The sequence below is a fragment of the Leptonotus elevatus genome, chromosome 2 (genome assembly GCF_054856555.1).
Source record: "Leptonotus elevatus isolate MCC_2025b chromosome 2, RoL_Lele_1.0, whole genome shotgun sequence".
In the NCBI taxonomy this organism is placed as follows: Eukaryota; Metazoa; Chordata; class Actinopteri; order Syngnathiformes; family Syngnathidae; genus Leptonotus; species Leptonotus elevatus.
The window spans coordinates 9,514,099-9,540,935 of record NC_141240.1 but is presented as its reverse complement, the minus strand read 5'-3'; the positions used below and the strand labels follow the sequence as shown (position 1 = coordinate 9,540,935).

The following is a 26,837-nucleotide window of genomic DNA, read 5'->3' as shown; positions in this document are numbered from 1 at the left end:
AACGTAGCATAACATGTTCCCCTATTGATGATATCATGGAGAGAGAGAGCGAGAGAGAGAAAAAACACCACCATTTGCAATTTTCAAGATGAATGTTTTCTAAATGTATCATATATGTTGAAGAAAAATCTCAGTCGACAGAGTTGATTGGAGTCCCATGTGGGATGCAGACTAAAGACTGCAATGTCTTGTCAATATACATACAGGAGCTTTTGTTAAAACTATGTGGATTGGGGCTAAAAATAATAACTATCAGGAATGGAGAAAATGTGGTTTTCATTGCGAATTGACCTAGCCGCTTTTACAAATCTCACTTGCTGCGGGCGATATAAAAGGATGCTAAGAAGCAGCAGGTTTAAATGTCACTTAATGTATTCTGTGAAACACACAGCACTAACTGACTGCATCTGCAGCCACAGCAAACAAGACAGCTGTTTGTTGTTCAGATGGTTTTGGAGCCTTAAGCAGCCCCTGAAGGCATCAGCAACACAAGATATTTAGAGTCAAAAACATGCACAAAGCATGCTGTTGTACTACAGAAGGGACGTGTGATTATTTTTTGACTTGAATGCTTTTGGGCATTCCGTGATGTTCCTGCAGGATACTTAAACAAGAAGGAACCATTCGCAAAATAATGGACCACTTTGTGTGATGGCTAAGATGCTAACATGCTCTGTGGGACTAATAAGAGATAAGATTGGCAACTTTCAATCATAATCAGTGTGTGCGAAAGGTAATTCTCCAGGAAATAAAACCTTAATGGGTTTGTTTAACGCACCACATTTCTCCAGTGTTGCAAAGTCAAAACCCACTTGTGGAAGTCAAGAACAAAGAAGATGTTATTTTTTTAATAATAGTTTCTAAAAACATGAAATGACCTTTAAACGTGACAACACTACACGCTTGTATGTTCAAAGGGCAATTCAGAGCACGTCACACACCTCTGGACACGGCCACAGCCAACCATGCTGGAGGGCAACGCATTGTTTTGAACCAGGGCAAGAAGACTGAACATTGGTCAAGGAAAAGATGGACACTTTGCCTTTCATAAATCAGCAGAATTGACCTCAGATCCCAAATACGCAGTCCATACATCTATGTTTGCTCTGAACAATTTGTTGAAGATAAGCGTCAACATGTGGCCAGAAAATGTATGTTACATACTGAACAAACAGTACATATCTCCATTTTCAATGTTAATATTTTAGTTGAGTACACAAAGGTAACACAATTGTATAAAGTGTATATTTCTTAAGTTGGATATCAGTCAGTTGTTGCTGTACAAGTCATGTAGGATTCTTTGATTTTCAGGATAGCGGCTGACTCCCACCATGCTAAAGTGCTGCTATCTAGCCTTGATGCTAAGCCACTGCTGTTTTAGCTAAGCTAAACTGTCCACTATTCTGTCATTTCTTATTGCTTTGGCTCCAAGAGAGGCTATTTAAATGCTGTTGAAAGTTCTATTTGCAGTTGCACCATGCTAGTTTCCTTTGATGTACCGCAAAAAAGCATATCACTAGCCATGACATCCGCTAGCTAGAGCCTGACTGCACTACATTTATTCACAGAGTCACATAGTGGCTGTAAATCGACGCACTTATACTTCCTATCCCTTACCATGCCTGGCAAAAAGTGTGTGTGGGCGTGTGTGTTAGTGGTGTAACGGATCACAAAAGTCACGGATCGGATCGTTTTTCGGATCAGCAAAAAAAAAAGACTTTCTCTTTATTTGTTTTGTAAAACCCTTTTGCCCATTAAAAAAATAAAAAAATCTAACTTAAATGTCTAATATGGCCGTTTAGGAATTATGAATACAAGTTTAAGTGCAATATGGGGCAGATACATTTTATATATAAAATAACAAGGTATTAATGGCCTTAAATTAAAGCTGTGTTCCTAAAATCTAAACACAGACATTTTTAACTTAAATGTTTTTTAATGGCCAAAAGTTTTATCAAATAAATGAGAGTTCTATTTATCTTCTTCTTTTTTTTTCATTTCAATAATGAAAAAGGCCTCAAAGTGCAATTTAAGGCACATTCCCTTCCTTTAAACATGGAGAGTGAATTACGAAGTAGCCTTGGTCCAGAATATTGAAAAAGAAGGTTACTAGCTGTCAAACTCATTTACAACTTTATTGTAAAGGTCAAACTCTACTCATTTACAACTTTATTGTAAAGGTCAAACTCTACCAGCCAGGCACTCGTTGCTGATGCTAAAAGCTAGCTGCCAACCACTAACGTCATACAATGACGGTGCAATTAACTAGCGGTTTCTTAGTGTCCTAAATTAGCGACTGAATACAAGTTCGGGATAGCGTTGTGTGGATGTTGGTCACTCGCAACTATGTAACGTGAATAAAAACTACAATAAGGACATCCAAAACATCAAAGGTAAGTCAAGCTCACTGTCATGCCACGACATGGGCCAACTTCAAAGTAAATGTCTACTATGGCTATTTGCAATCAGTCAATGCATTCATTATTTGGAAAACTTTATTTTGAAGTTAGCCTTGGCGTAGGCGGTGTTACATTGAGCATGTTTCCAGCTTCCTTGACTTGTATGAATGATGGTGACAAGAGGGAGAAAAAAAATCCTGTATCATTAATTTGAGGACTAATTTCATGCATGCTCCCATGCATGCGACTTACGTGATCCACAAGGGTTTTCAACATTCTCTGGTGCTATAGTGAATGTGGAGTGGACTGATCGTGTATTATATTATATATATTTATATATTCTACAGTAGGCTATAGGACTCAGAACGTGCCATCACTAACCTACGCTAATCCAGCAGTCAAGTCAGAGATACAATAAGGTGTATTTGTATGAAAAACACTCGGTAGGGTTGTGCATCTCTCCACATAACACGATTTGACACAATTCTCGATACATGGAGTATGATACGATTCAAGGATGTAACAATAGGTTCGATTTAGTGGGATTAGGATTCAATTTGATATGGCAACGACTGTATCTTTTATGATGCATGATTAATATGCAGCAATATGTAACCACTCTTCAAAGCCCAAATTATACACGTTAATTAAATTCAAAGTAATAACATATGATCAGCGACATCAGTTTTGTTTACACCACTTCTCGGCCCTACATATAAAACAATCAAGAGGAAAACAGTAGCACAGTAACTGAACCTTCTTGTGCCGCATGACAACAAATTGTTACAGCATTTTGCCTAGTTCTTTCAGTTCATTGCAGTTTCAGTTCATTGCATGCCATTTGGCACCATCGTAAACTGAGGACTGCCAGTATTATTATTTTTTACTTGCTTTACAACCTACCAGTTGAGAATCACTGCTTTAATGCATGCCAACTTTAAGGCCTGCCATTAAGATATAATGCTGCTTTGTAACTTCCCTTCCATTTGTTTAACCTCATTTTAGATTTCGCTTGTCTTTTACTTTGCAGTGTACCGGTAATTTCACCCTTGAAATGTTTGTGTTTTAGCTTAAGCACTATGAATTTTGTTTGTTTATTAAACATATAAACCAGTCAAAGAAATATTGTAATTAAATATAAAGAAAATATTTAAAAGAAAAAAAAATGTTTAATATACATAGTCATCATTAAGCAGTTTACATTTTCAAAAGGAATTAGGAAGAAGTAAAGAACGTATCTAGTCCTACCCCCTTATAAGAAAAAAACATTTAAACTTGCACATATAACAGCTGCACTTATACGTGCATAGATATGCCAACAGTATTGTGCATTTAGTTGATAAGCTAACACATTTACAGATCTATAATTCAGCACAAAGGCTTACACATATATTTTTAATTGCACTCTATTATATACATTTGTACTGACTTATACATGATTATTTTTTTTTACATCTTTTTAGACCCAGCCAGTGACTTACACCTTTTCAGGTTAATTCCAAAATTGTTTCACAAATTTACACCTATAATAGAAACACACCTTTGTTTAATATTTCTTCTTCTTTTTATTTTTATTTTTTTTAATAGACATTTGTACATCTTAAATCATAGCCACTGTCTCTGATTTCAAACAGCTTCTGAATATTGTGGCAAAGTAGGTTATTGTGTATTTTGTACATTATTTGAGCAATTTTAAACTCGACTAGATCATAAAATTTAATTGTGTTTAATTTGATAAATAGTGAATTTGTTGGTTCTGTATATTTTAAATGGTTAATAATTCTTATTGCTTTTTTTTTGTAGTTTGAAAAGTGGGTTAAGTATTTGTTCTGTAAGCATTTCCCCATAATTCCACAGAAAAGGTCAGATATGGTAGTAATAATGAACAATATAATGTATATAATGACTTCTTATTCAAAACATCCTTTGTTTTGTAGAGGATCCCAATAATTTTGGACACTTTCCTTTAAAGCAACACCAAGGAACTTTCAGTGTGTGTTGATTATGGCGGTGCCAAATGGACAAAAGCGGTATAGTTATGTCAGAAGGAAGACCACATTTCCTATAAGGACGAGCGCATTGCGTTGTTTTTTTAGCTCATGCCAGTGAGTGAAATCCGGGCCAATTTTGATCCTTGACTGTCCTTATAGCTGGGTAACGTCCCTTTTCCTTTTTTCTTTTTTGTCACCTCAGACAAAACTTTTCAGTTGTTTTGCAGCTTCTGCCAGGAACGCAGTAATCGTGCGTCGACATTCAAATTGACTTCCGTCTTTGTAACGAATGGGAAAGGAGGAAGTGACCTATGCCGTAAAGCAGTCAGCACTTTTGTAGTTTTTTTTGTGTGGCAGTGTTCCTACCATTCTCCTCAAAGTTGCTTAGTGGCAGTAAAAATGATACAGACCCCCCTCAGGCCATGGCAAAGTTACCGTTAAACTATTTTTTTTAAGTCTATGTTCGATGATCAAAAAAGTTATGAAAATATTTTATTAAGGTTGAAAAGTTCCTTAGTGCTACTATGTAGGACTTCTGGCTTAATCTTTCATCAATAACAACACCAATAAATGTATTTTCATACACTCTTTCTATTTCATTAGAATCTACTCTAATTGTGACTTGGTGCTTGACCAGTCTAGTCCCAAAAACTATCAACTTTGTTTTGTTTAAATTTAGAGATAATTTGTTAATTTGTGTCAACCATTTATATGACCTCTTATGCCGTGTTTCTCTAATTTATTCAATAATATGATCTAAAGTATCAAATGCTTTTTTTTTTAAACTATAAAAATCCCATAGTAAATTCTTTATTATCCATCCTTGTCGCTATAGCTTGTACAAGTTCCATGACTGCCATCGAGGTTGATTGTTTTTCTCTAAATCCATATTGATTTTCACTTAAGAGCTTGTGCTTCTTGATGAAAGTGTCCAGTCTATGCAGGGAAAAAAAGAAGGTTTTTCTAAACGTTTTGAGAACTGTGGCAAAAGTTACATTTGTTTGCAGTTAGTGAATAAATGTCTATCTCCCTTTTTATAAATATGAATGCCTTTTGCTGTTTTCATTTTGGATGTGACAAATAAGGAGAGTGAACAAATGAACAAATTATTAAAAATGTGAGTTTTAGTTTCTAGTTGCAGTTTTAATCATGCTCAAGCTTTTTTCTTTCTTTTAATCATGTTTTATCACTCTGTCTTTAAAGAAACATTGCCTGACAACATATGTATGCAGCAAAGTTTGTACAAGCACCGTACTCACTAAACAGTAATGTTAGCACTGACACTTGTTCTACCCCACATGAGAGCTGTCCTGGCAATATTCTGGACAACCAAAGTACTTGGCCTGGCCCTATATATCTATGACATAGACACTATTCTGCATTTTATCATCCACATAATTTGGAATATAAAATCTGAAGGTGAAGTCATTATTGTTGCTTTACGCCTCTTTAAAGTTTCTTACAGCTTTTAGGTCATAACCTAACGTGTAATTTTTGTATACTTTGTAAGGCATATGGGTCACGAGTTACTGATTGTATGATTCAAGAGAAAATGTACATGTCTTAGTTCTTTTTGAGGTCCATACATCACCAGGGAAAAAAATAATCTAAAAATCATATTTAACCCTTTTAGGAAGTTATCCTACAAACATTTCAAAGACGTATTTTTTTTCCTCTTAAATATGCAGTGGAATGAAAGCGGCGTGGGCTAATTACGAGCATTCTTCACTGAATTAGTGTTCAGTGTGTGGCAAGGCAGTGCTCTCCTTTGTCTTGATCCCTAAACTGATCCCTTGCTTATACCCCAGGAGGTCGTAGGTCACTTGGTTAATTAAGGGCCCAATCAGTCTTTAGATAAACTCATCTGAGCTTAATGTTTGCACTTTTTGAGGTCCAGCAGCTCTGCCTGGTACCCCTGATCTTTGCGCGCACTCGACTAATCTAACCACAGACAGGGGGAGTAGGTTAACCCAGCTCAACAGCGCCAAGCTGGAGCGGCCTTTTCATTTGACAACTTCAGTCAGCGAAGAATGTCTGTAAGCTCTTGCCAAACCAGAGGAATAACTCCAACACGCCGTATTGTACACAAGGTGAGGGTTTGAGGAGGGGGCACCCTAAAGCTCTCAAAGCGCTGCAGATTAGGTTGATGCTGCGTGAGAGGACCAGTGTTTGTGGCCCTTATACTGTATTTGAGCGCCATGGCTGGCCCTGCCATGCCACACACATCCAAGGGTGAGGAAAGTGTGGCTGAGCAAGCAACCATGAAATCTCTCAATGTGCTGAGGATGGATTTAGTTCAACAAAGATTACTCAATGGCTGCCAGAATATGGGCTCTTTACTAGGGATAGACTAATTATCGGCCGGGCCGGTTATCGGTGCCAATATTCAGCTTTTTGACGAATATCGGCATCGGCTTTTTTGAAGAATCATACGGTCGATAATATATCAATTTAAAAAAAAAGATGTATTTAAAATTTCCGTTAACGTTGTAACCCTGGGAACTCTCTGCACCTTCTGTTTTTATTTGAAATTAGAACTAAGATAAAAAATAATAATAATAATACTGAAAGATATTGTGAAATTTTGGAAAACTTCATTCAGTGTAGAAAATAATAGGGAGCTATTTACTTGTTTAAGTTTTTATTTGACTTTTGTAGACATGCTACTGGCCCTTGGGAGATCTCTGAACTTTTTGTTACAATTTGAAGATGTCTATTGACTAAAATTGTATTTTACGAATCCTAAAAGTTCCTTAATAAACATATGCTTAAATGTTCAACAAATTTAAGAGCTGTACATTTTTCATGCCAATATTTTCCTTTTTAGTGAAAATTAATATTGGCTCCAAATATCGGTTATTGTTGTCTTTGACTACTAATAATCGGTATCGGTATCTGCCCTGAAATAACCGTATCGAGCTATCTTTACTCTTTACAATAATCAATGTAGTTTTTAATATTTTATAATCAGTACAACTTTATATGCACTGCATAGCGGTTTTATACGGTATGTCTCGCACAGCCGTCTAAAGGCATATGAATGCAATTTTCATCTTATGTCCTCTCCTCATGCAGCCACGATTGTTTGACTTGCACCATGAACAGAAAATAAGTAAAAAATTAAAAAATTAAATAACTCTTCTAAAAACTAAATTAACTAACTAGCTAAAAAAAAAACACTACCAACAACAACACAATGTTCGAAACAACAACACGTAGCTCTCAATGTTTTTACAGGACAACAGGGCAAAAAGGAAACTTACCAAAGAGCGGTGTCAAAATGCGCCCTCAAACGCTACGGCTTCAAGTCGTACAGAAAAACCTTAAGAGTCTCCTGGCCCTCGCACTGCCAGGGAATCAAAGCTATGAAAAGATGTGAATGTAGCTGAGCAAATAGGATTAAAGATGGCTAAATCCAAATGGCTGGAAGCACAGCATGCATTAAAGAGGAATTCTCTCAGGAAAGATAATCCCCATATACACATTCTAACACACTTCACTCACCCCTGGCTTTTTTTTTTTTTTTTTTTTACGCACACTCATAGTAATTCCACGATTGCCTGACTGTCCACACACCACAGTCAATACAGTCTATAAATACTGTACACTGCTCAGACTGCAGCAATGACACACGCTGATTCCACAGATGGAAATATTGTAGCGGAATAAATCACTCTTTGCGTCGTCATCTCCAGTTTCTGCACCACAACCAGAGATCGTCTTACCTTCAGCACTTCCATTGGCACCTGTGCCGGGGCCGGCGCAGGGACGGTGACATTGATGGCGGGCGTCTGCGCGGCTGTGGTTTGCAGGTACTGGGAGTCCTGTTGCCGGCGCTGCTCCTGTCGTTCCTGCTCCTGAAGCTGCTCGCGCATCAGCTGTTGCCGCAGCAGGATGCGCGAGGTTGTGGCCGAGGAGCCGAGGGGAGGCTTGGAAGCGGCGCGCTGCTCCGACGGGCTGCGGGAAGGGCAGAACGATGCCAGGTGATTGAGGCGGGACAGACGGAGCGAAAGAGGGCACGGGTGGGAGTTGAAAAGGTGAGATGAAGAGCATCAACTTAAAAGTGAAATGAGAGGGCAGAGAGAGGTCAGGTGAAGAGAGGGAGGTCAAGCAAGATGATGGTGAGAGATTAGCAATGTTGATTCACTAGCGTGTCTCCATTGACATACGCCTGAGGGTTTGGTTGCTCGATGTGGGGGCCACTCTCCAATTGCTATACACGGCACTTCTGATCACTTTTTCGTCCCGGACTGTTCTCTCATTTACACTTAAATTCTATCGGGATTGCCGCCACATGCAGTAGCCACTCCCAGCACATACCAGTAGGACTGCCTGGCTCACTGTTCCTGTCCTTGCCCAGTGAAGAACTTTATGGGACAATTCATAGGAGTAAATCAGCGTCCCACAAAATACAAATCACACAATACCATCACTCAAATTGGCCTTTCTGCATTTTTTGTTGCACATGAACTCATTTGCTCCCAAAAACGTATAAGAACGTTCTATTTTAAATATTGCCTCGGTCCCAAAAACTTATTTATACGTACGTTTTCATGCTAGAGCATACAGAAGGCTTTGATACAGCCTTTGAACTGAAGAGAAAGCTTAAAGCAATGGTAGTTATTACAAAAACGGCCAGCAGGTGGCAGCAGAGTATAAGAGATCAGCTAGGGCCATGTTGCAAAAAGCCCCCCCCCCCCCCAGTGTTTGAAACAGGTTTGTGAATAATGATGAAACTTAGCCATGCAATATTCTAATGCAAATTGCCGCAAAACGGAAACAGATAGAAATATACATTTTTCCTGATGAAAGAAGAGACCCCAATCTTTCTTTTGGTAGGTTCCATGTTTTTATAGCAATAGAACCCAATATTCTGTGGGCCTTGCACAATCAGTCAAAATCCAGTCAAAATGACGGGAGTGAAGGAAGTTGCTTCAGTGAAAATGGCTGGGAGTGAATGAGTTAAGCAATGACAACATAGCCTTTTCTAATCTATCAGTGTATTTTTCCTAAATCAGTGTTAAATTTTCCAATTTTCCAGGTCCAGAAAGTAAAAACCCTGAAACTGTCAGGTAAACGAGCTCATCTCCACCTGTTGAGTAGAAGCGCCTGTGGCTAAAGCTAACTGTATCAGGGTTTTTGCTTTCTGGATCTGGATTTCTGGATTTCTCAATCCTGATTGTAAGGAATTTTTGGGGTTGACTTACTCTTTAAATACTTATGAGGATAATTGATTAATTAAATTGGTTTAATTGCTGGTATACAAATATTTGGGTCTGAGTGCTTGCATCAACTGTGAACAACCAATTAAATATTTTCTTAGTGACCTATTTAATGTATCTGCAAACAATCCGTGTCAGAATTCGGCTCATTTACATAATAACGTGCGGCTTAGCCTTTTTCAAGTGCACACTGTCTGAAACACTAAGTCAAAGTGGCACAAGCACATGAACAGATTCACACACCAATTGACTCGTGTCTTTCGGCGGCTTGATGCTGAATAGCTTCCCCCATGACTGAATATATAATTAGTGCTTTTATGGGCACGTGCTTTTGTGCATTACACTCTGAGCTCCCATTTCTGCAATCAGAAGCCGCTCATCTTGTCACCACCCCCAAGCCCCGCCCCCTACTCATCATTGGCCACACAGTAGATGGAGGAGGGCTGCACATTGACTCATTTTCATGAGACAGGACCGCCCCTCAAAACAGATTAATTTCAGTGAGGCTGAAGAAACACTGAAAAGCATGTTGCAATTCTTAATCCTTTAGAATATTTTTGACAAAAGTATGCCAGAGAAATGTTATTTCAACACTTGGGAACAAATTTAAATGGGTCATAGTGTGTCTCCTGTAAAATATCGGCAAACCCAAATCTCAACATGAATATACATGATGAAACAACATCCATTAATATATGTATAAGTACAGTGCTAACATTTTAATAGAACATTTCCGATGTGACCATTTTTTAAGCTTCACACATACAGCAAAAATGTATACATGTATTTATAAATGTAAATATTTATCAGGGTTTCCCCCAGAAAACTAATTGGGCTTAGCCTGGTGGGGGTGGGGGTGAGGAAAGCCTGGTGGGCCGCCGGGCTAATAAAATGTTGGGGGAAAGCCTGATTTACTAATGGAGAATGAAAATATACAACAAACACAACCACAGCAAGAAGGAGGTATAGCTTTTAGGGTCAAGTCTTGATCCATTTGTCCCAAAAAAAAATCCGTGGAAATTCATGGAGTGGTAAATAAAATAAAATAAAACTCTCTAATTATTATTATTGTATTTTACAAATTTTATTTGTAACAATTTTGGGCCGATCTACATTTCTACAATCCAGTCTGCTACATTTCATTTTATAATAGCTACTATGGATCTATCACAAGCTACTTACTGTTTGAGCTTTTGTTTTTTTGTTTTTTGATAAAACGGATCCTTATTTTTTTAAGATACATTCCAACATGATAAAATGAGCAGTATGGCCCAAACTGTTTTGAGCTAAATTCAGCGTCATGCTCAAAACGTTTTGCATAAGAGAAAGAGGAACAAGAGGGGCTGTTTCAGTTTTCCCACTCTCTTTAAACCGAGACGGCTACTCCCCAGACAGCGCTCCGAAAATAGAGGGACTCTGCTGAAGCAGAAGTTGTCGGGATGAAGCCTTCATTGAGCGAGTGATCCTTTTGATAAAACTCAGCAAAACGTCTGGCCAATCCAGCTGTGCAGTAATCGCACTAATTAGCCGGCAGAGTCAAACACAGCTTCGGTCTGCCGTGTATTGAGTGGGTGTTGGGCCCTCAACGTACGATAATTCCCTTCCTTCTCTCCCAGCAATGAATATAATCTCATTGTCTGAAGACACACCCACTCAAGCTTGGACAAAAGCAGAAATACAAGATACAGTAGGCAAAGAAACCACATTTTCTGTGCCGGTATCAACTGTAACGAAGCAGCCAACCGTTTACCAGGAATTTCTGAGACAAGACATGGATGGATGATCTTTTATCAGTATTGTTGTCACTGTGTTGTCAATCATTACTTCTGATCATTTAATCACATACAATGAATGTAAAAAAATCAAAACGCCCTTATTCAAATGCCACTTTTTTTTTATATATATATTTTTTATATTGTAGAATTAGACCAAGATAAATCATGTCGAAACTTTTTTCCCATAATTGAAGTGACCTGACCTTAACCTGACCTGAAAAAATATATATTTTAGAGAGAAGGGAACCTAAAAGTAAGCAACTGAGATAATGTGACTGTGCAAGTGTGCACATGGCATGTGTTTAAATAGGGGTCTGCACACAACGGCCACCATTTAAAGTGCCTCTGATTAACCTCAAATAAAGTTCAGATGTTCTACTACACTTTTCCTGACATTTATTTTTACTTTCAAGCATGTCTTGTGCTAACACTGAGTACCGGTAGTAGTCAATGGAACTGTTCATTTTTAGTTTATTTTGCCTAGACTAAGACCCCAGTTTCAGCTGAGCCCTACAGCATGATGCTGCCACCCCCATGCTTCACTGTAGCTATGTTATGAAGAGCAGCATTGTGTTTGCGCCAAACACCACCTTAGCAAGGACGCTGATAGCTGGAGGTTGATTAACCGCCAACCAACATGAACGCCTCACTGAAATCAACAGGTGGTGCCTTCACGTGGCAAACGGGCAGCGGTGCTTCAAGCATGTGGCAATATTTTTGCTAAAACTGAGACCGGTAGCACGGTCGCATAGTGCTTGCAAGTCTATCCTCAAACATAGCAAAAGCACAAGTGAAAAAGTACCTACTAACTGACCAAAATCATCACATCACAGTTGTCATGGAGAATCCACCAAATACCTTCCTGTAACAGTGAAAAGACAGACAACATACTAGCATCTGCTTAGAAGATGAAACAAACGGAAGTGCATGGTGGTCCATGAATAAACTCAGCCATATTTACCGGTATGTATTTATGCTAATGTCGCAAAAGAAAGCAACCAACGAGCCTCTCTCTCAACCATCAGCATTCATCCCACACATCTCTCAAAAACAAAACAAAAAGCCTTCATCCCACACATACAGTAATAGACACTAGGGGTGTACCAAAAAAATTATTCTAATAAGAATCGCGATTCTCATTTAGTACGATTCTGAATCTTTTTTTTAATGTCCCAAAATCGATTTTATTTAAATTATTTTATACTGTCTTTCCTTTGTTTGTATGTGCCTTTATTGGGAGCTCTGTTCATGTTGTACCTGATTTGGCCATTTAGGGGCAGTGTGGTTCCACGCGGTCTGATACACTGTTAAGTTGTAGCCACATTAGAGAGTAGAAGGAAAAAGTCACGATCAAGTTATTCCAATAAAAGTTTGTTTTGTTTTTTCAGCGTGGAGCCGTTCTTTTGAGTGATAAAAGTGCTGCGAGTAGCGCACTAATTAGCATTAGCGAGTCAGACTGGAGTAGATCATTACGATTCCTTGAACATCTATAAATTGAAGCAAAAATCATTGTCAATCAAATCATTTTGAATAAAAAATTCGTTCTTAATCGAAAATCGATTCCGAATTGAATCGCACACCCAAAAATCGGAATCGAATCGTGAGACATTCAAAGATTCCCACCCCTAATAGACACATGCTCACAATCCTGTCCTTCCAACTTACTCATCCAAACACAAATCACAGACACCTTCATTATTAACTAATATTACATAAACATTATACTGAGTAGGATCCGCACTGTTTGATTCCATTCCATGAGAGCACACTCGTGCAACAACATTATCTCAGTTATTTATTTTTACTTCCTCTCTCTAAAATATTTATTCTCTCCCATTTTCAATTTATTGTATTCAAATAATTGGATCTCTGGATTGCCTGCTCGCCTGCCAAGTATGAAATTAAACCACTTACTTTCTGTTTTCACAAAATGTGTCTGAAAGTAATCCATTTGTAATTTTACCGAATGGTTAAATTGGCCAGTGGTAGTAGCTTTATGCAAGTACCATTCAGTTGCAGACAGGAAGTGAAAGAGTGATCATCTCCTGCTCTGGAGGGAATCTTACAGTCTCCAGTAAAAACCACAAGTGTCATGATGTTTTGCTTGTCTCCTTTTTGATAAATATTTGCTAGAAGGGTCGGAAAAGTCACTAATTATAGGATCAAAGATGCAAAGTTGGTAAAGCTGAGTTGCCACTCTATTGTTGAATGCTCGAGCTCTGCGCCTGGGTGTCACGGTAACAATAATACTAATCTGCATTTGCCTGAGACGGAACATACAATTTCAACAAGAATTTGACAAATGGACATTAAGTGTGCTCTAATTCATTATGTATGATGTATTTCAACCGAACAAGCTCATTTTATGACTACTGTATTTGGAAGAAAAGAAAAAAACTTGGCGTACATTTAAGATGTTTTGTGAAGAGTGGTAGAAGTTTTTAGCACCATTAACTGTTCAGTATGTGGTCATTCTGTGCTATGTCCTATATATCATTTATTGTTGATGTTCGTCATCGCTGTACGTCTGTGCACAATAGGAGGAAACAAATGAACTGAACGTGTTCTCATCTACTGTACATGCAAGGTTATCTTGTAGGGTTGCATGGTAAAATAGTACCTTGCTTTTAAAGACGGGTTAGGGTTGCTACATCTTGTTAGTACGTTTCCTACCACAGTCTGTGTGTAGTTAAACAAATGCGCTCAAATAGAAAAATACTAATACATAAAGTGTTCAACTAACTAAGAGTGTGCCAATGACTTTATGCAGTACGGTATGACTTGGCATGAAAATGAATGCATTTAAATAGAGATAGAGTTCACACAAATGACTCCGTGGCACTCTGAATATAGTTTTTTTGGAAGCCATTACAAACTATCCAAACAATACAGAAAGAGAAAAGGGGAAAGGAGTATGTTATTCTGTGTGTCTTACTTTTTGTTCAGTGTAATGTTATTTTGTTTGCATGAACTTACACTACTGCAATGATGGTAATAATTTAATAAATAAGCTTAAAATGGTAATCATAATTTATTTAATAGCTTTAAGATGTTCACACAGCATCCTGTTTGTGCATTTTCTGCACTGTCAATTTGAAATAATGTTCTGTTTTTGTTGTTGTTTTTTGGGTTAATAAAGGGATGGATATAGAATTTTTTAATCCAATTCTTCGGGGGAGGGGGGGGTCAGCATTAATTAACCTATTATTGAAATAATCGTTAGTTGCAGCCTTACATCAGTGTTTTCCTCATTGAATATCAAACAGTATGATATTTCTCTACAGACTCACCTGTTTCTGTTTTTTTAAATCAAAATATTACATTTTCAACACATTTCTGCATTCCCCACTATACACCACAGCCAAATGGAATTACATTATAATAAAGACAGTAAGACATTCATAATACTTTATATGCAGTTAGTATTGATTAATTGCTTGGTAGATTAGAAACATCTAAGTGAACTGCAGCTAAACAAAAAATACTTGAATGAACCTTTCAATTTTTAGCTTAGTTCTTTTTTTTCCTTTGTTCTGCATCCAAAACCTTGAAGCTGCTTTAAAGCTCATAATGCATGATTCCATTGTCTGCAAGAGTGATTGCGGTTCTTTCATCACAGAATTTTAAATCCAAGTCACTCGATTTAATATTTTCATGTTCGTTGTATTGTTTTAGTTGTTAATTAGTTAAGTTAGTTAAGTTCAAAATTGATTCAAAATCTGTTATTTTTAGAGCTGTAACTTTAATATCTTGATATTTTTGCTCACAGTTATCATACTGTCAGAATCAAATGAGCCCATGCCGATCTGACACAACAAAAAGCTAGACCTCCAAACACACAAGAGCATTCAGCAGCTTTTGCCCCCACAAAATTGATGATGTGAGAGAACAAAGCAACCTCACAAGCGGAATGGGTTGATGAGAAAAAAAATCCACTTGAGGAATGGTCACATGATCATCCATAAATATGTTGCACACATGGACATATATAATCTATGCATTCAATCAAGGCATTTGAAAGTAAGAACATCTTTGCAAACCTTCAGTCAATCAGTATTAATGCGAAATGATGGTTTTAGGATGTTAAGATGTGGCTCTCCCAGGGGATGTGGTTAGGATGCCGCTATAAGAACTAGTCATGTTGCTGTTCAATTCTGAAACTTTACTTATTTAAATACATACAAGGTTTTAAGCCTCCCACCCGCCTGTTTATTTTTTTTGTCACTACTTGGAACTGTTGCTTGGCCAGCTCACAAACTCAAGTGTGAAGTCTGAACTATATGTTGCAAACTGAGTTTTTAAAATCATCTCTGCTGCCATCAAGTGGTCACAAAAAAGACAAAATAAAATCTAGAGTTTCAGCTCTGCAATGAAGTGAAATGTGAAGTGACATCAGGCAAATAATGGATCAGAACAAATGCAGAGTTTAAAGGATCAATTATGAATAACTGGAAGTGTACATTCAATTTTTGGCAGATAGTGGAGGATTGGAGTAATGTATTGTAAAATTAAGCACAAAAAAAGATCTGAAGTGAGTTCTTATTTTAGTGAATGTATATAATTTACTGTAGCTGAGGAAAGGCACCAAAAGGCCACTTTAGGAACTTTAATATGGTGAAAAATATTGTTTTCTCTTTGTTCAGATTGGGGATATGAATAATTTCTAATGCAACCAAGGTTATTTTAGTTAACGAAAACAAATGAAAAAACTTTTCAAAAAACAAAAACTGAAACTACATTTTATGTTTACAAGACTGACTAAAACTAACTATAATTATAGCAAAAATGTCCTTCGTTTTAGTCTTTGGTAATTGATTTAATGCCTGAGCCTTTGGGGATGATTTGAAATGTGATTTTAAGTATATTTATTTAACCGGAATAAGGACGTTTGAAAGTCACACAGAAGTGGTATCATCTAGAAACAGTCAATAAAAAAAGCACCTTCAGATGACGTCACTCCGAGGCGACAACGAAATGCAACACTAAATAAGAAATGAGTTACTTTTCTCATTTTACCATGGTGTTTATTAAATATTGCGCACGAGTGGAGGTGGCAAATCCAGGTCCAGAAAGTAAAAACCCTGTCACAGTTTGGCTTTAACCCCAGGTGCTAGCTAGATAGCTAGCTCCCTGGCTAGCTCCCATGATGCTCGTTTACCTGCTAAGAAGCCAAACTGTGGCAGGGTTTTTACTTTCTGGACCTGGATTTGCCACCTCTGCACACAAGTAATACACATTAAAAAACAACAACGAAAACTAATACTGAAACTAACTAAAACTAAGCATTTTTTAAATAACTAAAACTAATAAAAACTAACAGAACCACCCTGAAATCTAATTAAAACTAACTAAATTTAAAAAACAAAAACTCAAAACGGAATAAAAACTAACTAAAATGAAAATTACAAAACTTTAATAACCCCGAATGCAACTCATGAAAGTCTTGTTTTGTGTAATTTCTATTCAACAAAGAAAAACATCACTTCAGATGACAAAATGATGACCAGAAGCATCTCCATAAAACAAAGTTATTCATTTGGTGGCCTCTAGTCAAGTTACTGTGAAACACACAAAAGATATGTTGTCTAGTTTTCCCCCTGGTTTTAACTTTAATGCATTCATCTGCAATTCCTCTAGTATGTATGTGATCTTCTTGTGCTTAAAAGCGGGTGGACGGAGATCATTCAACACCTAATGCTGATTCGGGGTGGGTGGGCTGGGGAGGGGTTAAATCTGTCCCAACACAAACAGCACAAGATTAACTGACGTATATTCCAACATGACTTCAAAATCCCTCGCTTTAACAACACATGCCTGTAATATCCGAGCTGTGCTGCCATACTCACACTCGGTCAAATGGGCAGGGTCTGTACACTTGCACTCCGACGGCCTCCATGTTTGTTTGTTTACTCCTGAAGGTGTACCACCCGCCCTTGGAGCCTAGTCAAAGTCATGCCGCTTGGTGCAGCTCTGAAAGTGTGTCAGAGGGGGGAGGCTCCTGGGCCCTGCCCGCGCTCTCCAATCACCACGCAGAGTTCTCGGCGGAGAACCAACCCCCGTCTGAGTTTAGAGGAAGAGCGCGCACCCGACACTCTGCCCACCAAGGCGCAGATTCCAAACACAAACAGATACGGTTTCGCTGGCTGATATAAGTCTCTGCTGGTGAATAGTTGTTGTGTAAGATTTAGTCAAGTGTAATCCATCTCGAGAATTTTTTTATTTAAAGTTGATACAATATTACAGAGGCTTTTGCTCCAACTGTTCTACCAATATGGTTGAAGATAGGGTGATTAGATGTCCCATTTTGACTGGGACAGTCCTAATTTTGAGCTTTGGGTCCCACGTCCCGGCGTCCTGTTTTTTTGCCACGTGTATGTCAATCACACAGCTATCATAGCGATTCACACAATAAACCCATTAAAAAGGGATTTAACTGTTAAATTCCTTCCTATTTGCTTCTAAATTCACATTTGCGTTCTCATTCGCATCCAGATCTAATCGGTAGCAGGCCGGAACTACGACTACTTCCTGACTTTCCTACTGCCCACTGCTGTCTCCACTCGCCAGTCCGACAATGCAAGCTGAGCTTTCTAGCAGTATATTTCCAATGTTACAATACGTGACCGGCGCGAGGTTAACGGCATAGCCAGCTTCGAATAGAGATCGTCACGCATCCTAAAATGGCCGTTAGCGCCGCCATTTTGGCACTATAGAAAACACGTCCGCCACTTTAAGTAAACGGCAAACGCCACACTTTAACAATGATAGACAGCTGTTGTGGACCAGCTGCCACAACGAGAAGAGGCAAAAAAAAAAAAAGGATTAAGCATTCTCCAGGCAACCAAAAGAGGAATCAATGCGTAGCCAATGGTTCGCAGCAGCCATAAAAAGGGTGAACAACGAGACGGAGGATTTGATCTTATTGCTTGTGTATCGATCACTTTATATCAGGCAAGTCAATTACTGAATCAGTTAGTCGTGTAGATGTAGCTTGATTGCATAGTTATTAAATGAAGGCGAAAGACGTGATCGGGCACTTTGTACATGGTGGTACATTAGCATCTGCTGAATCAGCAGATGCTAATCTGCCTGAAGCAATAGCCTCCTACCACACACAAAATGTGGAGGAAATAATCCGTTTCGTCTGTTTGTGCTGCTACGGTTTCATAGATATTACACAGTTGAATTTAATAATTGACCAACACCATAAAGAAGACTTTTTACGGCACAAATGACGGCAGCGTAGGCCGAATTAGCAAATGCTAACGTACCTAAATAAAACTGCAAGACGTGCGTGAAACTGCTAACTTCAATGTCATTTTGACCACACATAAAGGGGAAATAAATCCGGATTGTACAAACTTGTAAGGCCTTTGTATGATCAGATTTGCAACCACTCACCAATGTAAGAGAGGGGGTAATTCCATGTAGCAGTGTTGAAAAAAAGCACTCCTGACACTTCATCGGCAATGTTAGTAATAATATCCAACCTCTGCTCACCCTGCGCATGTATATCATGTCCTTTTCATCAAAGTGACTGTCAATTTTCTTGGGCGGAAAGTTGACGGATAAACGCGACGCAAGTACAGGGGGGCACACTCTAAAAACAGTTGGGTCAAAAATAACCCAACTATGGGTCACAAATGGACCGTTCCTGTACTTGGGTCAGTTTGACCCAATTTTGAGTCAAGAAATGGGTCTTTTAGAGTAAAACAACTCAAAAATATTGAGTCAAATTGACCCATATAAGTGAATCGGTCCATTTTTGATCCACAATTGGGTTACTTTTGACCCAACTGTTTTTAGACTGCATGTTATAGTCACATGACGTCCAGATCTCCACAGTTTCTTGGTCGGAGGGGAGTGGTGGAGTCGTGGAGGGAGATGTCATGCTCATCCTCGCGGACATGCGGGTGTACAACACAATTAGGATGGAAACTGAAAAAAAACCCACAAAAAAAACAAGAGACCACGCACCATGCACAAGCTTGACACAGAGGTTGCAGTTACGTTTTAGACCAGAGGACGGCAGTCACGAGTAAAAAATTAAACTCCACAAGGCTCCTTTAAAAACAGGGTTATCACTATAGGTAATTCTCATGCATAAGCCTGCTCATGTGGTGACCCTAAAAACTGAATACCTTGCCTTCATTTCCAATATCCTATCTTTGCCAAGCAGAAATATAGTTTTTGATTTTCTATTAATGACATAATACTTTAAATTTGATAACAATTTGGTATTTAAAAAGGACTCCATTTGGCATAATATAATTTACAAAAAATGTATGAGTGATCAATTCACTCTTGCACGACTCACAGGCCACGTGCGGCTTGTTTAGCTTTTATTGCCGCCTCGTGGCAAGTTCTAGGCATGGGACAGTTTAGACGATTTTAACGAGGGGTTTTGCCTTCAATTAACTTTTTTTTCCCTCCTCAAGGGAGCATACACGGAAGAAGAGACAGGGGTTGGAACTAGTGATAGATACACATGGCTGGCCTTTGTATTGTCCTAAAAAACAAAACAAAACTGTGTACATGTGTAGGTTCCAATGTGACATAATTGACAACATTTATTTATTTATTTAAACTTAACATGAAACATGTTTGTTTATGTACCAAATATTCTATATTTAAAAAAAAAAAATTGACTGTTCAGTGTGTGTGTGTGTGTGTGGTGGTGGGGGGGGGGGGGTTTGTTCTGTTTGTATTTACCCAAATACTGCATTTAAAAAAAAAAAGGAAATTTTTGAGTTGTAATTTTAATACTGTGATACTGTAACACAGCAATATTTTTGCTCACTGTTATCATACTGTCAGAATGTAATATCGGCCCATGCCTACGGCAACTTAGAACCATATGAAAACAGTCAATAAAAAAAAATTATATTCTGCTACATAAATATACAATAAACATTATGCAACTAAGATACAATGCCGACATTGAAAGTCTTATTTCATCTCAAGAAATTTTGTTTTCAAAAAAAGATTTAACTGTTAAACATGGCAACACAGCGTGCTCCCGTCGGCGTTCAAGCTTATCGTAGGGTCCTGTGATTTGATCTTTATTGTCGCTAAAGTGGCTCACCCCTTGACTTTTCTCTGCTAATGTGGCTCTTGAGTGAAAAAATTGTGAGCGTCACTGATCTATTGGATTATCATGGATTTGTATCTATTCTTCCAGCAGAGGGTGCTATTTATCTATCAGCTATTGTACATCAAATGTTGCTTGGTTCACATAAATCATCCAACAAAGGCAACATAGAGGTGCAATATGGAGAAAGAACACACCCTGGAGGGAAACACGAGATCTTCATTCTACTATGGCCAGGCCATCACAAGAGAAGAGACCCTCAAACCTCTCCTCCGGGATGCAGGTCATTGAGTCAACATAACACGTCACAAACATCCCCAGTGTGTTGCTGCAGAAACTTTTGCCATGCAATTTCCAACAGACTGCAAAAGATGATGGGGAAGCATTAGTGTGAAATACAAGTATAAACAATCCATTTTGATGGCTTTGCTCGCACTAGCAATGCAGTGCAAAAAAAAAAAAAACAGTATGCAACGTAGTAGTTGGAAAAAGATAAGACTTTACAAACAGCTGTAGGGAGAAGCTCTGTGTTTACCAAAGGACTGGACAGGACTGTCATCAACTCAATAAATACTTACAAAGTGAAGTACTGCCAACGTGTGCAAATACTGTAATATTATTGAGCCACTCATCCTTTGTAGCAATTGATTATAAAGGATAAAATAGTGAATTTTTTTTTAAACGATGACAAGGTTCATTTGGCTATTTCCAAGAAGACCGGGCAACCTTTAACTTGCCTCGTCCTTAATCCTAAGAAAGCACTTCACAGTTTCTATCAGCTGTTTGATGGGGACAGCACAGCGATCTGACATATTTTTCTACGCTTTTACTCAAGAAGGAGCATCCAGGACAAGGACAGGCATGTTTTAAGCCACGTGTCATTTCGTCATGACTGTTAGAAGAAGAATGTAACGCATCAACAAAGAAAATTGCATGTTATCTGCATTCACCCATGTCACTTTTTACAAGGAACAAGGGTGGTGAGCAGCATTGTTTATTGTTACAGTCACTGAGCATCTTCCAAGTGCTTTCAAATGAACATTATTCAATTAGCCTAACATTAAATTACTAGTCTACATACTGCACTGGAGGCGGGTGCAATATTCAGAGAAAAAAACTCGCAAATTTGCCACTTTATAAACTCGCAAATTTCATATAGTGGCAGATTTGCGAGAGAAAAAACTCAGAAACTTACGAGAAATACACGTAGCGTAGCTAAGGTCTAATCATGTGAGGATTTGTTGGTGGTTAATGGGACACTGTTTAAAAAATTAAAAGACTGGATGGAGACGGATTAATTCTTAAATTTAAACTTTACTCGTCATTCACCCCAGCCAGAGCGACAACACTTCCTGATTCCCTATCAGCTGACTAACGCTAACCAATCAGATGCTAGCATACTTTAGATAAATGCTAGTGAATGACGGAGAGCAGCAGATTGGACATCAATTTAGATACTTGTACAAAAAAATACCAAAATGTATGAATGTGTAAATAATAATTCTGAAAACATAAATGTACAAGTATATATAAATTTTAACAAATTAACTTAAATGCTTGATCGTCCGGGTGTGGACCTTCGCAAAGTGAGGTGTCTTTCTCGCTGGTCAGTGGCCGTACACAACGGTTCAAAGAGCGAATGCTTAACATGATATGAATAATCTATGCTAAAGCAATTACTATCTCCTTATTTGGAAACCCAATCGAAAAGTATTAGCACAAACAGTCGAGTAGTACATTACGTGTATTTCTCGTATGTTTTTAAAAAAAAATTCCTCGCAAATCTGCCACTATATAAGGTGGCAAATTTGCCACTTTATAAACTCGCAAATGTGTTACTTTATAAAGTGGCAAATTTGCAAGAAAAAAAACTCGTAAATTTGCGATTTTTTTCTATCTGAATATTGCCCCTGCCCTCTAAAAAAATATATATTTATACGTGGCCCTAATACATTGTGATAATTTTCTGATATGAAAAAAGGCCCATTGTTAGACCTCAACAGTGCCAAGGTTACTGAAGTTTGTCCGAAAAGCATATTAAGTGTTAAAGATTAAGATTACGCCTGAAGATGAGGAGAGTGCCACAGCTGTATGGTGCCGGTGCTCAAAACACATAATCCTTAAGATCTCAACAGCCACAGGCCAGTAGCGCTAATAACAAACATCTGATGAAGACACTGCCGGGAGCTGGTTCTGAACCACAGTCACCCCCGGTGAGACCATCAGCCTGGTATTGGAGTAGAGGTCATCTTCCTCCTACATCCAGCTCTTTTCCACCTGGAGAAATCTCCTGTTCTTTGATTTCTCCAATGATTTGGCTAAACAAGGCCCACAGGGAAGAGTCTATGTATGCACCATTCCTCTCCTCATCTCGGATGATGACAGGAAGTACAGTAACTAACTCTGAACTTTGTGGACTGGTAACCGAGGAGGACCCACCTCCTCTTCAACGCAAAGGAGAAGCTGGAGATGGGTTTCCGTATTGGAGCAGACAAATCAATATTAGAGGCAACAGTCATTTTTCAGAGAATAGTCTGCTGGGGCAGCGGCATCTCAGCTGCTGACAGTGGAAAACCAGGCAGAAAGCATCAAGATCAAAATAGCCTGCATGTATACAATTGTTTATATGCTACTACTGTATTTATTAACGCAGCTGACGTTATGAATGCTAACCTGCATGCTAACATAGAGACAATCGCGGGACTTGTTCATCATGGCAAAAAGAAAAAAGCCAAAAAGCCCCCGGGATCAACAACACGAGCAGCGATAGCTTGGAACGGCATGCACTGAACACGTGTGTGATTACACATCAGTGAGTGTGGCGTGAAAGCAAACGACAACGCTGCATTCAAAGTTCTACACTAGTATCAGTAAATGGCATCTGCCCGTTATTTGCTTGCACACGCCGATACCAATGACAGTGTTTTAATGCTGTATCGAGGCCCCTCCCGATACTAGTATTGGTATCAATGCAACACTATAAATTCTTTATAAATGATTTTTTATCCATTAATTTCCAAATGATCTGTTATACAAAACAAATGCAAAAAAATTGAAAATCACATTATTATGTCTTGATTAAAATGTCAGATTACAGTTTTTTATTGCATTCCTGAACATGGTAAATTAGTTATAGAGGTTGAATTTTATGCTTGATTCATTTCTGACTTCTTGGACAAGCCCACAAGCTCAAATCAGAGATCAAAAGATTTCAGTTTGAAACTCGTCATGAGTTACGTGAAAATGAAAGAGTATGCATTAAAGCACTTGACGGTGACACTTGACTGTGAGCCTTAACTTTGGGGCGAGAGGCGGGGCACACACTGGATTGCTCAACAGCCAAAGGGCACTTACAGTTACAAACAACTATTCACACTCCCATTCATGTTATGTACACATCATTTGGAGTCTTTAAGGAACGTAACATGCATGATCCTGGAATGTGGGAGAATGCTGAAGTACCCCCAACAAACACACACAAGCATGTGTACTGGAGCAAGTGCAAACTATGAACCTCAGAACTTTAAGGCAGACTTTAGTCGACATGTATTTTATTCATATTCATTTACTGTACAATTTACAATTGGCACTTGGCATGTATAGGCTACTGCTACTGCTAATTCTGCGCTAGGGCTGATCGATATGGCCAAAAAATACAATCTAAGAATGTTTTCAGTAATTTAGGACAATTACAATTTTAATCAATTTTAATCTAAAAAAACAAAAAACAAAACAAATACTCAACAAATGTTTATTTTCATTTATTCAAAATGTATCCCTGTGCAAGATGTTCATACAACAAGAATGTGTACTGATTCTAAATCAGTTTTAATTCATAGTTTGCCACAATTAAGTAGTTTGTAACTACTGTAAACATGTCTTGTAAACATCCATCCAGCATTCTGCCACTTGTGGAAAATTACAACTCACAATAACATCTGGATGTAACAGAACATAAGGAAAAAAGCTTTTAATAGTCCAGAAGACAAAATTCAATTTCACGGTTTAGCAAATTTTCACCGATTCGATTTTCAAATTGACGATTATTCTTATTAATTAGATTTATTGCCCAGCCCTATTCTGCGCCTGGTGTACTTTGTAAATATATATACTGTATATAAATATTTGGGAATTTTGGGGGGAGTTAGGTGAAGTGTCCTCTGTGCCAGATATACAAGGTGTATGTAGTCTATGGAGGATTGCATCCATGAGTAAAAAAAAAAATTTTGTTTTGTTTTTATGGGCCTTCATTTTTTTTTTTTTAAACCTCATTCTTCGCTCTGCTTCCTTAAGTCACCAAATGCCACTCCAGTCGCAATACCAGGATTCCACCCCTAGTTGTCATGGTCACAAAAGCAAGACCCAAAAAAAAGTCATGGGAATTTTTTTTCCTTCTGATCCTTGGGGAATTTTGACAAAAAATATCACAGACACTTTATTAAGTCACGAGAAAAAAAAAAATTCATTTAATTTTAATTTTATTTTAATTTTATTTATGCAGTATGTCCCATAGCTGTTGATCATGAAGCAGCAAAATCCACCAATTTTTAACCATTTTGCCACTTGCTGACGTCTGAAAATGACATCACAGTTGCTCAGGGCTCAGGTAGCGACCAATTACGGCTCAGCTTGCAAAAGTCACATGAGCAAATTCCGAAAACAGGTGAGATAGTTGGATTGTTGTTCAAAATGGCCGCCCCCTGAGATAGATAAAATCAGATGGATTTTGCTGCTTAATTCCTATTAATCAGAATGTCTTGTTTAGACTAGTGGTGCTGCACACAACATATTTTTGGAAAGACAGTTTTTGACTTGACTTTCCCTTTAAGGTAAGCCCGTACATAGAGAATTAAATATTTTCTGTAATAATTTCACTTGTGCTGGAATGAGAGGGTAAAATGGATGTAATGGTAATCAACACCTCACTCATTGATTTTTAGAAATAACACATTCAATGCTAAATTTAAACATGCTATTTGCACTGCATAAGAAGACAAGTTTCACTGGCTCTCACATCTATATTAAGCACAAAGACATTTTATCAAAGAGAGAGACCGAGAGATGGTGTGAGAAGATCTTGCTCAAGAAAATGTGAAAACAGATGGTGCACCCATCACAACACATCTGGGAGGTCGGTAAGCACTCTTAACTTATTGTAACAACTCTATTGACAGTCATCAGACTGTTCACATGCTGGGTCAGTGTCATGTGATCCGAGGAGGAAGTGGGCTCACATGAGCCAAATAAAATGACATTAGATTAAATTTTCTGCGATGCCCCGGACTCTGAGCAGTCTTCTTGTGCTTTATTTCTATGCCGTGCCGCCATGACAACTAACGGCAAAATGCCACACTGTTGGCTCCACGTGTATTTCAATTGAAAGCGATGACATTTTGCCAACAAAGAATTTGCTCTGAAAATGCTGAAGCGGGTAAGAGGTTAAGACAGACCAGATGAGCAGTGTTTTCATGGAGAGTGGAATTTTTTTTCACACGCAAACGCAGCAGAAAAGTAAAAGCAATAGCAATTGGGGGACTCAAAACGAGCATGAATCCACAAAAATGTGAAATAAGATCTCTGTGCGGACACAGTGGGGTTCCTGTCCTCACTACGTCTGGCCGTGACAATGGGGTCATGGATAGGCTAAGCAGACAACATTCTGCTGCAAGACGTCACTGCTCATCCACGATATCATCGCCAACATTATGCCGGTTAGTTTCGCAAGCACACAGTTACATCACAGCTACAGCACTTTTAGGCCATACTGAGTGAAGCCATGATGTGCTGACATACATAAAAACAACCTACTCGCTATTTAGAAAGGCTCCAAATAAATATTGAGATATTACTTACTATAAACATATTTCTACTAACTGTGGGGAACCAACAGGCATTTTAGATTTCATATTCATCTGCAGGTCATTTGAAATGTTTGACATTCAGTGCACTTTATGATCATTTGGATTAAATGTTTTCGGACTTTTTTCAAACTTCTTCTGAGGTTTTATTTAATTTGGTAAAGCAAAGTGGGCTGGACAAAATGCTCTCCCGAGTGTTTCCAACCTCCACCTTAAACGGTGCAAACAGAATAGAAAGTTGACCTTTTAATTGCCTGTTGTATATAAATAGTTTGGTCACTAGTCAAGTGTTTAGGAGCAGACCTTGAATTTTGCAAATTGTGCACATCCATTTTCTATATATTTTATCCTGTTGTGGGCCACAGGGATCTGAAGACTATCTTAGGTGACTTTGTGTAAAAGGCTGACAACATCCTGGACAGGTTTGTCCGCACAATTTGGCTAATTTACCTAATAACTGCCCCAACACCGAGTTTCTCTATCCTCCTCCCAGCGAACAAG

The 26,837-nt window shown here is 38.3% G+C and overlaps 1 protein-coding gene across 2 annotated transcripts in view; it reads right to left on the bottom strand.

The window, feature by feature from the left end:
• mitfb (melanocyte inducing transcription factor b) overlaps positions 1–26,837 on the bottom strand; it is a 41,744-nt gene that overhangs the window by 13,677 nt on the left and 1,230 nt on the right. The window contains exons 1-2 of one of the 2 annotated variants that reach the window (XM_086068467.1): positions 17,234–17,319; positions 8,116–8,347 (exon numbers count right to left, since the gene is read on the bottom strand). In XM_086068467.1, coding sequence (XP_085924593.1) covers positions 8,116–8,347; positions 17,234–17,283 — 282 coding nt within the window. In that variant the 5' untranslated portion in view covers positions 17,284–17,319. Of the gene's footprint in view, positions 1–8,115; positions 8,348–17,233; positions 17,320–26,837 lie in introns of those variants that run through there. The other variant, XM_086068466.1, reaches the window with a different exon arrangement.